The sequence below is a fragment of the Trichoplusia ni genome, chromosome 3 (assembly GCF_003590095.1).
Source record: "Trichoplusia ni isolate ovarian cell line Hi5 chromosome 3, tn1, whole genome shotgun sequence".
Classification (NCBI taxonomy): Eukaryota; Metazoa; Arthropoda; class Insecta; order Lepidoptera; family Noctuidae; genus Trichoplusia; species Trichoplusia ni.
The window spans coordinates 15,054,459-15,072,474 of NC_039480.1; the positions used below are offsets into that span (position 1 = coordinate 15,054,459).

Genomic DNA, 18,016 nt, shown 5'->3' on the forward strand with positions numbered 1-18,016 from the left:
AACGGTTAAGTTACTCTTTAGTTTATTTTGACAAACATTGGAATCTTGACACACCAAGCGGCTGTAAGTCTAGTGACCAATGCTCAATCTTTTTCTGAATGAAAAAGAAGGTATCATTCTAGCAACTCATGACTGCTGGTCCTCTGCTTTTGGGAGGTATATATAGGGGCGTCAAATTACAGGTAAATCGGAACCAGCAAAAAAAAAATAAAGCTTCAAGCAAAGAATAACAGGAAATATATAAAGAAACTCTGTTGTATTTGATAAATGAAATATTAACATGAAGAGATGAAAACATCTTTGTTAGGCCTGCAAGTCGACACCGTAGCGTTATTATGTTATTACGTGTCCTTTGTTCTCCGTAAAATCATCAATTATCCGTCATTATAATTGTATTGAATACTGTTCACGTAGCGTTATGTGGGTGACGGTATCTGCGTCGTCATCTTCACACTCAAGTTAAATATAAAAGGTGAGGATATCTCCAGATTAATGTTCTCCGTCAGTATTTGACAAAAACGTAGATACAGCTACTCGCTCTATTATTATTATTATTTTAATTCAAAAGCATTTTTTAATAGCATACAAAACATAAACAACTATTGTCATAAATTTGTTGGTTTTAAACTTGATATCTTAAGGATGTAGGCTGCACACAAAAAATGGGATTATACATCAATTGATCATCAAGTTGCTACGCCATCTAGTGAGCTTAAGGAGTAATTCGACTTTCCCAATGCATCGGTCTTGAGGAGTATTCGATATAGCTTGGTTGTTTTCCAATTTAATAAGACACAATAAAAAACAAAAACTAGCTTTAAGACTACAATACTTTATTCCTATAGTAAATAACCTCCAATACGCAGTACCGTACCAAATATCATTCGCATGACGATACAATGATGTCATTATGTTTGCCTGATTACGGCGAGGTGATGGCTGTAAACAGTTTTAATACCTCGTAATTAATGTCACAAACGCTTCCCCGACTTAAGGATGCTAGAGGTGTTTTCGTGAGTGAAATATTAAAACGGAATTCCTGTTCACGTAGACTCTTGTGGAAGGATCCAAATATCCTTTTTATAATTGCAGGTTTTTCGAAGCCTCTATAATTTGAATTCGCCATTTGTTTTTTATAGATTCTTATTTCATTTTTCAAAAAACTCTTTTGGATTGCATCGCTTACTTTTTTTTACTTTAAAGATTTTTAATTTTAAACGTTTTTGATCACAGTTTCCATTAACAGGAAAACGTCTTGTGAAACAAACTGTAGTCTTTAGACTATACATAACAACTTGAACACACGTTTATACTTTCCCACCTCTTCTATTATGAAAAAGGTGTTATTTGTTTGATAGATACTTTGTTATAATATCCTCTTCCTGAACTACACTCGTCATACGCTTGACTTCACTTCCATGTAGCCTGCCTATATGCTTGTCGTACACTTCTGTCTAGCCTTTCATCAGATTATTTTTCTCTTCCTTTCTTCCTAGATTCAGCTCAGTAACATGTTGAATATTTGAGGAACTACCAACAGCTACTAAAGTAATATTATTGCCCACAATTTAATATTACTTTGAATCTCCTCGCCTCCACGCCTAAGTGACAATATCCATAGTATCTGAATGTGCCACTCAATTCTACGAAACCAAAGTTATGCTATGTTTATATTAATCTATCCTTATTATATTCGAAGTCACTTGTTTTGTAACAGCACCTGTATGAATCAAAACAGTTGGTTATCCTTGTCCATGTAAACATATTGTGGTGGCTATTGTTTTCTTCTGCTGGTGATTATATTTCATCATGAAGTTAATTAAATTTAGGTTTGCATACATGTAATATATCGAGATAATCTATAGTAGGTACCTATTCCTGCGCTTAGTTGATTAGTCAAAATAAAAAAAAATATCGATTATTTTCAAAACAGTAAAAAAATGCTTCAAATTCCTATCTTACATAGCACAGATGAGCTGGTAAAAAAAAATACTGTTATGATGTCAAAGTCAAAGGTGAAAAACCGCAAAACGGCAATGATTTAGCAAAAAGAGAGGTATCATTGAACCGTTTCCTGTTGAAATAATGCACAAAGAATGATGATGCATACTCTGAGCAAAATAAATGTATGACAAAATTTAAAACACTCAATATAATAGATGTTTAAAAAAGTGTTTTAAAGTAAATACCCATTGTAACCTTTTCTGCTGCTGCTGTTCAAATGATATATCTTAAAAAATTCATCTCCATTGCCTACTAGGGATTGAAAACTGCTAGTTGCTTCTAGACTAATATGTTAGATCATCTTCGGTGTTTTGTTGAAGTTCCTCAAGGAGTTCCATTACTTCCCATTTGCACGCAATCCCATTTCAAAACCTAATACAGGAACTTAATTATCGTTGTTACCGTGTTTCTATTTGATCACACCACCATTTAGTTCCATCATTGAGTGCGTATAATTTTGTAACGATTGACAATCTTCCGATGAATCGAAGTAGAAAACCGCTGGCCATACGTAACTAATAGTTGGTGTTTCGCAAATGCTGGCAAATCTAAGCCCATATCAGTAGTGTTGCAAGAGATCGCCGAACCGTGAAGGAATGCGCGTTTACGATGCGCAAAACCTTCGTTATTGTTCATATGCAGGTTTTTACTTACTTAAAGCATCCACGTCGTAGAACTAAACCTTTTAATTATGGAGAAATACGTCTTCTCGTCTCTCTTCTTACAGTGTCTTCTCCCTTTCGTATGGTCGTAGAAAAACTGGGTGGCAGGGTTAAACACCTATTGGCTCCTGATCTGGCGAAACACACTAACGAAAAATTGTAAGGTGGGCTGATTATCTCAGGATTTTTGAATTTACTTCGGAATACACACACGAAATACCAGTCCATTGGACATACCGCTGGGCTATCACTGCTGCAGTATAATTAAGTTTTCTTTATAATTGTACTCAACGATTAATAGTTTATAACATTCTTGCTTCATCTTTCAGAGATTTCGTAATTGCGTCATAATCGTATCCGAAGGGTAAACCTGTAATGAGTCATTAAAACTGTATATCCCCTTATCTAGTAGGGTCTGTAGTAAATTTCCAAGTGGTTCCATTTAGGTTTATTGTTATAATACCATAGTTAATGAGCATACTTAGTTAGTCATAGTAATTGCCTTGGATTTTATGACTGATATTGACAACAGTTTTGGATTTTGATTTTTCAATAATTATTTTAGAGTAGTATTTTGGGACCACGTATAAAAAAGTAAAGTAAGTTTTACGAAAGTCCGGTTAACCAAATAATTTATAAGTCATAATTACTTGATCGGTCATAACAGTACATAGATATATTCAAAAGGTCTTTCTGTTTGCTTAAATAAGATTTTGTTTAGCTCTTTTCTTCTAATGTTCATAGAAACCAACGATTTACTATGGAGACACATCCGTTCAGTCATCCTCATATGTATCTCCAAGTAGGTATAAGCTGAGTGTAAGTAGTCTCTTAGTCGTTTTCCAAAACCGCAGAGGATGTTCTACGTTGTTCAAGAATATAGCTTTATCTAGGCATTGGCGTGAGGTTTGTAAAGTCACATTGTTATAGTCAATAGTTCGTTGAAGTAGGTAGATACCTGCACTTGGGCTAAGTGCAGAAATATGCCAAACAAAAATACAAACTCTAGTTAAGGTTGTGTGGCTATGAATTGTTATAATTCCTAGCATTTGACCTTCTTTGGCTGTCCATACGGACAGTGTGAGAGACTGCCGTGATGTATTTCGAATTTAATTATATGGGAAGATGTGAGCCGGTATATGCTGAATGTAATTAAGTGACTGCATATTTGCATGCGTAAGTGTTTAGGAGAAAGGGCTCGTGACGTTTTTATTTCATTCGATGCGGTTGACAGACTTGTGGTTAAGTTTTCTCTTAAATATTAGTTCAGAAAATAGAAATAGAAACTTGATCTTATTTTTATTACTTTTCCTTGCTGTTACTCGCTTTTCAAAGCCAATTTAGGTTAAAAAGTAGATGCTAATGTATGCATATCAAATCGCAACATTTTTTAATGCATATGCATAAATGGATACATTTCGTGATCTACGACAAAAATTATATATACAAGAAGCATACATTAAGTATTACTGTACTAAGATGCAAATTGTTTAGCATTAGCATGAGGAAGTCTTCGTTTTATTACGGAAAACAGCAGCAAGTGGTCAACCGCACGTTACGACGTACGTACGATCTGGACTCGTACAGTTGTCTCGGAGTTGCGATCGCTTCATATTCCGAGTACGGGCGTTCAATACCGTTGGTTGACCGTACACGTCGGCACGCCAGCTACCGGCGAATCAGTGTGATGTAGCTGATGAGGGTTAGTGTGTTAGGCTTACACAGGATGTATTTGAGGAGTACCAATTTGAAGAATAGGATTGAGGAGCTAATGTGCAACCTGTGCTTGAGCAAGGATTTCTAGAACATCTATATTTTTGGGGGGAGGAGGAGGGGTCGAGAATTCCATTGTAGGAAACTTAGGCTTAACTATATCCTGCAGTGGATAAATATGGGCTGATGATAATGTTGAAACTTGGACTGTTGTTACTGAAGTAATACCGCAAACGATGTTAAGATGCAGAAGGAAAAAGACAGCAGAAGTAAGAAATAGTTATAGTATTAGCAATTACTGGGACCCTGGAAGTAAGAAAACTGTTTAAGAATTATGGTGCCCCATATAGTGACCAAGAAAAACAGTAATGATTCGCTGCCCTCATTACGATCTATTATTTCCGATAACAACAAGTGTCGGCTTAGCAGACGGAGACCAATTATACATTCATAAAAGCCAACAGTCCATGTAAATAAGTTGTCCAGATCTGCATGTCCGTGAGTGATCATGCTAACCCGATTACGTATCAAAGTGTGCGTGACGCCGGATGGCGATAGTCGGCAACCAATTATGTTCACGAATCACGATACTTGCGCCTTGTTCTAACACGTTCCTAGGAACTGTAGGTTTATTCCCGACAGAATATGACGGCGCGGATAGAAGAGTGGTTGAGGTCGCCAATCAATCGCCAACCACGTGAAGTGTTGCGGTTTCGATCCTCGCGCAGGACTAGCGTTTGTGTGATCAACGTCCTGAGTCTGGGTGTCTATGCATGTGACTTAAATGTTTATGGAAACCCCCGCGGCACAAGGATTGAAATCTTAACTCCGGAAGAGTTTTCTTTTTAAAGAATCAAATTCCATTTCAATCGAACTGGCATTTTCGAACCTCGAATTAGCGTTATTTCGTCCAGTCGTACAAGTGGGGACCATGTTCCATTAACTGTTAACGAAAGCGATGCTGATAACAATTGGTTACACTACTCAATATTATTTTGATTCGATACCATTTCAAAACAGAATCATTTTCAAATTTAAATTAAGAAGAGAACCAAACGACTTCGGGAGTAGAAGTGACTATGGACTTTTGTCAATACTGCTTTAAATTCAATGGGATTATTGTCCATTGAGCTAGCTTAAGTGGCTTTGTGAAGGCCTTTGAGCTGATAGATATGAAAACAATTTTCGATTACTGTTCGAAGTTTATTAAATAAAACAATGGGTGCTATGATGGTGTTATCGAAGTCTTCGTGTAGACTACTATAGACCCAGGTTAGGAATAATCTTATTGTTTTCATATATTTACGAAACTGAGATGTTTAAGGCTCATTTTCGAATATTTATCTTAATACTGCCCTGATAATGATAAATTTTTCGCAAGATAAATATTTTCTGGAATATTTTCTTACTAAAACACTGCTAATAGAAAACATGCCTTTCTCCAAGTCATTAAAATTACAATACAACACCATTACGTGCAAATTCTACGTTTTCACTACAAATGGAATTTTACGATTTTCTCGACGTGTTTGAGCTAATGGTTATGGACTAAATAACATTCAAATGCTAACTGCTAACCGCTTCCTCAAGGTTCAGTGTAAACACGTGCTGAAATTATAAATAAACAATGTTTAAAATGTAATTTCATGTTTTATTTCAAGTGCAAACGCACTATTATTGTGGAATGTTGCAAAACATGACGTGAGCACGTATTTTAAGATTGATATTAAAGTTTATATGACTTTAATATCAATCTTATCAAGATTACATTTAATAAGAATTTATTTTATCAACATAAAATTTAAGTTACATGTTTATAAGCCGCAAAAGTATTTTTAATTTAAACATCTTTGAAAAGAATTTTCCCACGACCTTATTTATGATGAAGTCGCTTAATTAAATAAAAATTATTATGAATTCTTGTATCCTTTTGTCTGTGTTACGTCATCTTTAAGGAGCTGTAGACAACTCAGATGATCCCGTCAAGAACTTCGAATTTCACCTCTTTATAATATTAGTATAGGTTGTAATTAATTATTTATCTATATTCGATTTTATCGTACATTGTAACACTATATTTCGTAAACCAAACTTGTTACCTAAAATCAGGTATTTTGTATGCGGTGCTACGATTATTACCTTTTAGTATTTGCCAATGGTTTGCCGAAGTTCGTGTGAAGCGTACCCCGAATAATTTTGTCAATCATTTGCAATACCTACTTAGTTGTAATTCTGTATTTATCAGCGTCGTAACCTTGCGTATACATATTGTAACGTCTGCCGATTCTTTTAATTGCGTAAAGTTTTTTGAAAGACGACATAAATAGCATTAAGATTTTTAACTTATTCAAATATTTCTCCAGGTTTTAAATTTTAATTAGTCCCTCCACATTTTTAAGAAGTTATCATTTAAATTGCTAAGTTTAACTAAGTTATAGCATAGCTTAGGCTTAGTACACAATCAACTTTCTTTGTCCCACTATTCAATACTTTAAACATATTACGGACCACACCTCAAGTGTTTGTGGAGGTCAGAATTAACATACCAAGCAGATGAGCAGCAAATGAGCAATCATTGGCCTTTCTATGTATACTGGAAAATGTGAAAGTGAAACGCCAATGCTGATTGGCGGGAAAAGTTGACAGTGGAAAATGGCCGCCATCTTGTTTTCTTTCCTGTCAATTTCTTATGCGGTTTTTAAAGATACAGACCCCTCGCATGTATGTGTATTTATTGTCATATTTTTTACAAAAATGAAGCACAGTAAATTCATTATTAATTTAACATATTTTAAACTAAGGTATATTGCTATTAGGGACTAGCGATAACTCTAATTAACTGAATTAGGAGCATTACTTTAAATTAGGTTACATTAGTGTCTGTAATAAGTGTTTACAATTAACATGAACTTTATATCTTTTGCATTTTTAGCTTTCCATAAACAACACCACAATTGAATATTTGTTTAAGGCTTTAGGCACAGATATTACACTTATACAGCCACAATTTTATATAAGTGCGAAAGCTTTTTAGTATAAGCAGGCTCGTTTTTATGATTCTCCATTGTTAAATGTGAACTTTATGTAATAGTTACACAATCTGTAAATAAGGAAGTTAATACATTTTTGAGTGTATTCTGAAAGGCTAATTGTATTAGATGGTGGATTGTGCGAATGATTTTAGCTAACAGTGACTTAACCATATTGCCATTATCATAAAACATCTTATAAATTAAAAGAAAGCCGAAACAATAGCGGCCATATTTTTATCTTTAAAGATTTCAAGAAATATTATTCTTTACTCAATTCGAGCGTATACAGGCTTTTTTGTAGATACTATACTTAATATTATACATAATAATTTTTGTACTTATTGCAAAACTAGACTTGAAAAAGGCGTAGGAACACGAAATTTGTATGTAACGTTTGCAATTGTTTAACATTTACCAACTTCCAATTATCTATATCCTTTCATTAATTAAATACTTCAGCAATGTTTCCGATATTCTGATTAATATTGACGGAGCAATAATTTAAAACTAACAAATTTAAATAGACATGATTATTGTTTTATTTCAAATTTGAAATCAATTATATTTTAATTTATTTTGGCGTCGTACATGCGATGATTGCCAATTTTAGACGAAAAAAATTGTAGGTATAATTTTTGTCGCCCACATTGTGTGTAACATATTCCTAGTCATTAGCAGGCACCTGACTAACGGCGTAAGAAGGACATGTGAGTTGACTTTCTCCTTTTCAAGCGGTTCGCCTACGGATTGCTATTCGCCACCAAATGTCACACGAACCCGGTCACCTATTTCAATCGCACTTATCATGTTTGGGTGTGGCCCAAGTTACAAGCGAAAGTGACGGAACAATTAATTATAACATATTGTGGGAGGGGTTATAAAATAGAAATGAGACGTTGCAAGAGTGGCTTTTCTAAAATTATTAAAATGTATAAAAAGCCCTCCAATTTTTACTTTTTTAAATTCCAAATTGATTTTAGGCATAACGCCCGTGTTCAGACAGACAGTTTTCTTTGTGAACTCCTTAAATGATTCTTGAATCATCTTATTCCATTTTACTCAAGAGGTACAACAACAGCTAATATTCGAAAAGGAACAAGACAAACACAAAACCTATAGACAATTTTGCAGCCCACAACACTCAACTAAAGGATAAAATACAGTGATAACAATCGCTAATACTCATATCATATAGTTGAATACAAACAGACTAGTATTTTTACAATCTGGGCCCCGATTTTGCTATGTACAATGGCCGATTATCAAATGGCTATTGGATTAAATTTGTAATTATTCCAACCGTCTTAGGAATTTTGCCAACAAAATAATTGAAAATTCATTGTACTGATCTTGAGTGTACCGTGCCGTACTTAATTTCTCATTATTGTGTAGGAGAAATCCTAAAGTGTCATATTATACCAATTTTCATTAATTCATCGGCCATTGTAAATATCAGAATTGGGGCCCTGAACGCGGGTACACCGAAGGTACCTACGACGCTATCTCCGATACCTTGTACTACACAAAGCCAGTCTGTAAGGCGAGTGCATCGCATACCATCGTCATGTAGGTAGAACAATGTGCCTCCGATTGCCGCACCATTAATATTGATGCCCATTGAATATGCAAAGCTATATACATGAGAACTACAATGGCAGCTATGTATCGTATCTACTAGTTTGTTGCCGACCTTGAGGCGTATTCTGTCAAATATTGGATGTGATCACGTCTGGATAGGATATTTGTTCTAGTATTTAGTATTTGCTTGCAAATGTTGCTGTAGGAATGAGGTACACTGCTGTCTTGGTCAAAAAACAACTTCAATACCTGGTGGACAAAATATAACCTCAATTCATTTTATGTCACCTTTACGTTAATTCGTTATTCGGAGGTTAGTTTGATAACGCATTTCAGCGTTAAAATGCATGAAATGATAATTACACTGAAAGCTTGGTGATACTAGCGCTGAACTGCTACGTCAAAAGTTGTAGGTTCGAATCGTTGCATTTCCCAATGGTTTTCGAATTCACTGTGTATTGAAAAGTAATTTTCATTGGTAAAATCGGTGAAGGAAACCATCGTAAGGCATACCTGAGAGTTTTTAGGAGAAAAACAGCTTTTGTATAACCACTTCAGGTTTAAATTCTGCCACTAAATCTTAATATATATAAATCTCGTGTCACAATGTTTGTCCTCAATGGACTCCTAAACAACTAAACCGATTATAATAAAATTCGCACACCATGTGCAGTTCGATCCAACTTGAGAGATAGGATAGTTTAAATCTCAAGTTGTAGTCGCAATTTCTTCTAACCACGCGGACGAAGTCGCGGGCAACAGCTATCTGTACATAAAAGATACAACGAAAAGAAAAACATCGAAAATCATTTTGCTTCTCTTTTATACCGCTACTTGGAGATGGGAGATGCTATTATATGACAGGTGACGTTAACTGGATGTGTTCTGCTGAAATTGATCACGGCAGTTTTGATCTTCTCTCGTTTTTCTTTGAATACTTGCATGCGCACATTGCTAAATGAGGTTTTAAACGTGATCATATTTAACATTGTATCGACAGTTAGTTCATCAAGTTTTTACACCTTAATCTAGTGCAGCTTCGAAATGAGCACGTTCATGACATGAGCGGTTACAAAATAAGCATATTTTCTACTGAAATCGAAATGCGGTCGGATTTCTACGCAACTGTACTCCTATCTCTATCTCTCATACCTAAAAAAGTGAAGTTAGAAAGAGCTAGCGATAGATCTCGTTAAGAGAATGCTGTGAGAACTGGTGACGATTACAATAGAGTAATTTTTGCTGCGTTATCTCTTAATTACAGGTGCTAATAAAGTAGGTTTCTGGGATACAATCAAACTTTTTGGCGAATGGAGTCTGTGGACAACTGATTCTTAATTTATGTACAATATAAATGTGGTGCTCTCAAACAGTAAGGTTTTCTATTGAACAGGACAATTTTTTGCCCAATATGCTACTTTTGCTATGGCTATGCCGTTGGCAGATACAATTAGAATCTGGAATCGCCAACTCGTACTGAGCAAGTGTGATGGTTAAGGCTCAATCGCAATCCTAATAACTTTTATTCGTTATAATCGTTATATTAATCTAATTAGAATAACAAATACAACACTAAAAGTGCCGTTTAAAAATTACACAACCGTTACGCAAACTTATAAATTGTTATTAGAAGCTATTGTTTATTTAGTCTGCATGCGTGTGTGACAATACGTTGTGAAATGCGAGCGGCGCACGAGCATTAACCACGAGATCATCGCTTCCCGGTTCAATACTTACACGTATTACACGCGATTTTAAACTCTATTGTTATAACTTTAGGGGTTATTAAGCTTGTTATAAGTGGTGAGTGATGGAAGACGCAATCATTACGTCGTTTGTTTCATAGGTATCTTATTTGTCGTTAACTGTGTTAGTTGTTAGGTAATTTGAAAGGCAATAAACCAATTATAGTTTTCAAATTAATAGTTAGACCTAATACATTCATTTATCTGATAATCTATAGCAAGTTTATTCCATAGACAAATTTCCCAAGCGTTGTTTAGGTCAGCTTTAAATCTAACAGTATTCATTTAAATACCGAATAAAATTATACCACTTCCGCATAAAGTTATAAACCGTTGTATCTTCTCAATAATTGTTTTAGTCTATAACAGAACAAGGGTTTCTCCAATTCCTCCATTTTTGTCAATTCAGTTAAGGAGTCAGACTCATCTCTCCATTTCTACTTGGCTGTCCTGTGCTAAATTAAATTACTATTAAATTACTATGAGACAGTATGGGAAAGATACCGCTATATTTTTAAACCTTTACCTTCGTGAAAACCTCACAACATCCATTCATACAATTTCTTTTTACATTATACATGAATGCAGCATCGTGGGTGTGAAAGGAAGGATGCAAATACTACATTCCGAAGTTTCGTCACATTTGCCTTAAATGACCGATGATTCAAGCAATCGGTATTCGCTTGAATATTTGACATGATTGTATTGGAATTCTGTTTATTCATAATTTATTCCGTGACAAATAAATATCAACTTGGTATTTAAGATAAAGATTCGTTCAGAAGCAAAAGCAAAATCGAATCTTCGGGGATGTGAAAGTGGATTTAAAGCGTCACGTTAACTGTATCATCACTTAGTAATTTTTGCCTCTTAAGTAGTAGTCTTCTGATAAAGTTTTCCTCATAAAACTAACCTGTTTTTTTCTTTTGTTTCCAGTTGAGATCTACCTGTCGCCTGTAGAGACCCACTGCAGCAATGTGGACTACTTCATCCCCGACGAGAACAACGAGACGAAAGGCCTGTCAGACGACGCCATGAACAGGTAAATGTATACTTCCCACCGAAGAAACTGACAAATTATATTTCAATACTTTTATTAGATACCTAGGTATCAAAAGGCTTCCTTCAATATGATATAATGTTCTTCCATATAGATTAGCTTCTGCATCAGTTCTAGGAACTCCAGCCATTTCCTTCGAATGTTTCGGGCATATGTATTGGTTTTAAGTGAGTCTTTAAACGCCCACTTTTTATTTTGCATTGTTGAATGCAGACAAATCCCTGCAAATTGAGACTAAGCTTATAAACTCAATGCTCTCAAAAGCCCATTTAACCCTCTTTCCCAGTCATCCGCCAATTATTCACTTCTCTTTAAACAAGGTGTCCCACAAGATTATTATCCAATAAAAGTATTCCGCTGGTCACAGACCTTGTTCTCGAATCAAGTGGGTCAACATTTATTGAAACTAATCGATATATTGTCTTAGCCTGTTCCAATCGGTGTCTGTAATCATTCGCAACTCGTTATTGCTTTGCCCACAATAAATTATATTGTATAAGAACTAGTGATTAATCTTTTGGCTCGTTTGAAGGCTTGTCGCTTAAGTAATTTGTGGTCTTATAACACTAGAACCGATTGTGCGATTGTGGTATTAGATTAAGGAATTCTTTGTTTGGCATTAAGGCAATGTATCTTTATAGAAGCTTTTAATATGATTGAGTACTTAAGTAGCCTTTATATAGACTCGTGTCAGGCTTAAGTTTTGGTTTTATAGTTGTGTGGTAAATTGAACAATTCCTTTGTCGAAATATAAGTGGCTTCATACTAATCTAATCTAAGGAGAGGTAACAGAAAATAATTAAAATCTTTTGGAGGTCCTGGAGTCGTCCAAAATCGTTTGGAGGTTTCATTGCCGTACAGTTATGATTAGCATAAAAACAAAAGCTATATATGTTCTTGCCTTACGTAACATACGTTTCACCTTCAAAAAATGTAAATAATAGTCGCTGTATGAAATAGAATAACTGTTATTATACCATTGTGGTCAACTTATATACCGCAATGTTTGCCTTAAGATATAATCAACAATTACAAAAGTGATTTTTCTTTTGAAGTTTAGGATTACTGATGTGTGTTCCCTTATACCAGTTACCGGAACCTCATAAACCAGAATGCGAAATTTGTTTTCTTTTTTGCGAAAATCTTCACGATCTCAAATGCGAACCAAATAGCAGCAATGCAGGTTCTAGCTGTTTCAATGAAAATTAAATCAGACTGTTTTGTACAATTTTCCCTGTTTATTTGAATTCTCCTTCAGACAATCCATTTGTTCTGGCAAGAAACTATCGTACCTACATTTCTTGTTTCTAATATATTATTGTTAATTTTTCCAGGCTGCACATGGCGAGATCAACGGTGGCTCTGTTCATAGTGTCGTTCCTGTCCCTCTTCATCGCGTTTTGGACCGGCGTGGTGGGCTGCTGGAAGCGAAGCCCTGGTAACATCACGGCCACAGCCATACTCATGCTGGTTACTTGTGAGTATTTGTTTAATATACCTTATAGTTGCCGGGTAAACGATTAAAATAAATATCCCTCTTCGAAATATTCTTTTAGTCCATAATCATCAACTTTTGGAATTGGAATATCTTTCCCGTTAGTATTTCGCAATGGCCATGTTGCTGTATGTTAATTTTGGGTGACGAGAGGTTTAAGCCTCAAATATTACAGGCACTGGTACAACTAGTTATCAGTTATTAAAATTTCAAAGTCAGACTTTGGCATATGGGGATACAGCGTGAAAGCTATCTTTTTTCATAAATTGTCTATTTATCTTCCAAGAGAATGCCGTTCTCTTGGTATTGCCTTACACGATCTGAACAAATTTATTTCTATTCCAGGTCTACTAGCAGCAGGCGCGATGGCATTATGGCATGGAGTGGAATTCTACGAAAAAGAAAAGCTTGTAGGAGAGGAATACTACCAACAGTGGCCCAACGTAAGTTCTATCTCTTCAAACTCTACTTAGATTCTTTAATACTAGGATTGAAAGAAGAACGTTACTGAAACTACGTTTTTGAAACTGAATTTTGGAACAGAAAGTTTCACGCAGATTGTTTACTTTTTTAAGTACCGAAACTGATGATGGAGTATAGGTATAACCTCAATGTGGTGGCATTAAAACAGCTACCACAATTTAAAAATGGGAAGACTGCCTCCCGCTTAAAATCGGGTGAGATCAAACCTCACTGTAAAATTTGTTGAAGTTTGAGCTAAGAGATCCAAGTCTAACCGCAGGTAGCCTTCTTAGGCATTATTAAGCACTGGCACTAGATGCATTGTGTTAATATGAACTTTCGTGTACTTTAGTATTCCAAAGAAGATATCTCCAAGTTTCTTTGCAAACCTGAAGGAGTCTACGTCTTCAATAATTCCCATAGTCTAGAACCCCGTTACCACGATACTTAAACCCCCACTACACCAGGTGTTAAAAGACAACTCATCAATCTGGTACGACTGGTCGTACATTCTCGCTTGGCTCGCCGTCGGCGTATCGTTCGCGAGCTCCATTCTATTCTTCTCCGCCGCCATTTGCCTGAGCAAGGAAAAGAGGCGGGAACAACAGAATAACGTGCAGTACATTATGCCAGGTTAGACCGCCGTCTTGTTTCGCTTGGCGGTGAATGTGGCGACCTAACTCTTTTGTATATTCATGTCTATTCTTCGATGATGTTGGAGTTTTGATGTGTGTTGAGTGATATTTATGTGGTATTTCATAATTGTGCTCATAATACTGCACTTTTGCGTCAATAAGGCGATTTTAGTTATTTCCACATAAGTATCATTCACTAGACAATAAGTCATCAATAACTTAGTTTATAAGACCAATCATGTAAGTACATCATACTAACAAAAAGCTTTTCTCTTTTTTTTCATGTTTCTATGAAACTTGGCTACTGCGTATAACTTCGCGACTGCGACCGGTCGTTTAACGCATATCAATGTAACTGGCTATCTCATAATATCTGGTTTACGCCAAACGCAATACTAACATGCTTACGGACGAATTTATTAACTGGTGCTGTACATATTGAACATAACTATATCTGGACGAACTAAATTGACTGATTGATATGACTGTACATAATATCTCAATGACCGTAACACACAAATAATTCTTCAAATACTTACACCCACCCAATCAATCTAAACAATCGAAAATACACACCTATACACATGCATCAACATCCATTAATATTTTAAATTTAAACAAACAATTAAATCATGACCCTCCTCCCTCCTCCCGATACGCCTGCAACCTGAAAAATCAATTAAATAATTTAAAATTTACCGACTCGCTCACACACACCCGTTACTTCAAACACACACTTAAATTTAATCCTGTCATATCAAACATCAACACACACGTACACACCCCATCCCCTACGATGCAATCGGGCGGTATAAACCAGATATTACGTGAGAACTCGCGCATGTGGTACGACTGGTCGTACATGGTCGCTTGGTGCGGCGTCGGCCTGTCGCTGCTGTCGGCCATCTTGTTCTCGTCGGCCGCCATCTGCTTGCGCGGCGAGCGGGAGCGGGAGGAGGCTCTTAACATGCAGTACCTTATGCCCGGTATGCTTTCACGCTCTATCATTGGGGGCTACTTTGATGACGCTGGGAGTCACATGTTTGATACTTGGGCCTAGTTGACACTGGGGGCTAGGTTGTTGCCACAGGGGGCTAGTTAGTTGACGCTTGGGGTTAAGTTGTTGACACTTGGGTTTAGTTTGTTCACAATGGGAGCTAGGTTGTTTTACACTGGGGGGTTACATAGAATTGCCGTGGACAATGTGTATACATAGATACACGAACGCCTGCATTGCAAGGTACTTTTCTACAATCAGCTTGAAAAATATTAGACATTTTGTGTAAAGTAGTAGGTTGTAAATTAGTTATTTAATGCACATTTCACGCATTTTTTGTGCTTTTACTTTTTGTCTGCGTGAGTAATTGGGTGTTATACCATTGAATATTTATCCTATCAATTCGTAAGATGATCAAAGAATCTTGCTAATTTTATATTCAAGCTTTTAAGAACCATTTTACAATTGGCATGTAGGCACTCAAAACATCGGTCATAGCCACATTCAAATTATCGCTTATAGCAACACGAAATCGAATACCTATAAACTTGTGTAAATATTCTCTTTTTTATAACATTTTAGGTGGCTGTTGATGCATGTCGGGGATTGTGGATATTTATTGTTAAAAAGATAATCCATAAAAAGGGGAATGATTAAGGATAACAAATTTAATTCATCTTTCGTATTTTTTTGTAAATTACGACTAATATATTTATTATGTTGTGTCTGCAGTGTACCCGCAGAAGCAGCAGTACGCGTACGCCGGGTACCCTCCTCCCCAGGCATACCCGGGGCCGTACTACCACGGCTCGCAGTACGGGCCCTACAACTACTGATCATGTGACCAGATGAGGGACCTCGTGGCGCCGCTCGGTAACGCGGCCGCCCCGCAGGCACCCGCGCGCAACCCCTCCCCCTCCCCCCCGGCGGCCGGCCGCGCCCCCTCCCCGCTGCACACGTTCGACTCGCACCGGCGCGCGCGGCGGCCGCGCCTGCAGTCGCGCCGCGTGTACCGGCCCGCGCGCCGCCACACGCTGTCGCGCATCGACGAGAGCCACAGCCTGCAGCACTCGGGCGAGTTCTCGTCCACGCGCGCCGCGCGGCGCTCGCGCTCCAACATGTCGGCCGACACGAGCCGCAGCGTGCCCGTGTGCAACCAGAGCCAGGACGTGGCGCGCCGCGACAGCGCCAGCCCGCAGTACGAGGCGGGCTCGGCGTCGGGCTCGCCGCGCGCCAGCATGTCGGACCTGCCGCTGGCTGTGCCGCGCGACCCCGCCACGGGCGCCTACATCCCGCTGCCCGAGTACACCTACTACCGCGACGACAGCTGCCGCCTGGCTCGCTACATGCAGTACAACAAGAAACCCAAGAAAAACCCCAAAACTAGTAATTTGTATTTAGCATTCATGTATTAACGCGCGGGTGTATCACGAATCATTGATAGCAATGGTTACGAGTTTCGATATTATTGCCGTACAGTGTATGTCGCCACAACCCATGATTTCATTTTGAAATTGTTCTCCCTTATCGACTTGTCTGTTAGTATTCCATACACTGTTAAAATGGGTGGCCCGAATCTGGTTGAAAGAATAGAATCCTTCGAACTATTGGCACTTTCCATATTGACCGCGGCGCTAGTGTCCGCTCTCGCCGCGGCTCTGCGCACGGCTGTACGAAACTCTGACACCACTGAACCTTAACGTTTCCATGCGATCATTCACGAACAATCTCTGCTACGAATTTTAGATAAATAACGCGTATTGTAACATTGTATTGGGAGAGACGCTGTAATTAGGAGTAAGTTAGTAAAGACTCCGCCATAATATACAGAAATGAAACAAAATCTTTTAGTACCTAAGTTAAAATCTAAGAATTTAAAGATTTTTGGATTGATTATTATTATTATATAGTGATTTTTATATTAAAATTCGACTTATTTACTCTGAACAAATATATCCGAAAGTATTGTGCCTTCTATCTTATAAATATTGCTCATTCGTACTGTTTAAACATATCTTAAACTAATTTAATTGTAGGTAACGCGGTAAGTTAACGATATTTTTGTACACAAACAATTGAATAATGCAAGGTAGATAGTTCTGGATAGTGAAAGAAATATTTATATCTCTTCGATATATCTTCATTTCTTTGTTTAGATCAATTTTTGTATTTTATATGTATGTTTTGATTGTCAAATCGTGAAAACCGTCCTTATGGATATATGGTCTAGCATAATGTGGTATTTCTATGAATTTTGTATATTTCTTAGGGTCAGCGCAGACTGAGGACTGAAATATAAACTTTATCGCAAATGACATAAAGTGCAAAATTGCACTAATCAGTCCGGTTTGCGTTGACTCTTAGTCAAAATCGTGGAGGTATTGAACCAATTAGTTAGCTCTGGACTATTTGTAAATTAATTAGTAGGTTAATGATTCATTACAATAATTAATAGATTATTTTTAAATTGTATTTAAAACTTCCTTAATAAAAGATGAAAAACATTGTGCTGTTTCTTTTACTCTATCTTCATCCATGGTATGATAAAAAATGAAATTACGTGATAGTGAAGTACTTAAATCTTTCAACAGCAATTATTCTTTGAACAACTAAGGGCAATAAAAAAATCAATA

General features: G+C 36.8%; 1 protein-coding gene across 2 annotated transcripts in view; it reads left to right on the top strand.

The window, feature by feature from the left end:
* Positions 1-17,891, top strand: part of LOC113492088 — a 48,815-nt gene extending 30,924 nt beyond the window's left edge. The window contains exons 3-7 of one of the 2 annotated variants that reach the window (XM_026869386.1): positions 11,671-11,776; positions 13,129-13,271; positions 13,635-13,732; positions 14,219-14,384; positions 16,116-17,891. In XM_026869386.1, the coding sequence (XP_026725187.1) occupies positions 11,671-11,776; positions 13,129-13,271; positions 13,635-13,732; positions 14,219-14,384; positions 16,116-16,219 (617 nt within the window). In that variant the 3' untranslated portion in view covers positions 16,220-17,891. Of the gene's footprint in view, positions 1-11,670; positions 11,777-13,128; positions 13,272-13,634; positions 13,733-14,218; positions 14,385-15,206; positions 15,373-16,115 lie in introns of both variants that reach the window. The other variant, XM_026869385.1, reaches the window with a different exon arrangement.
* Positions 17,892-18,016: the final 125 nt, after the last annotated feature.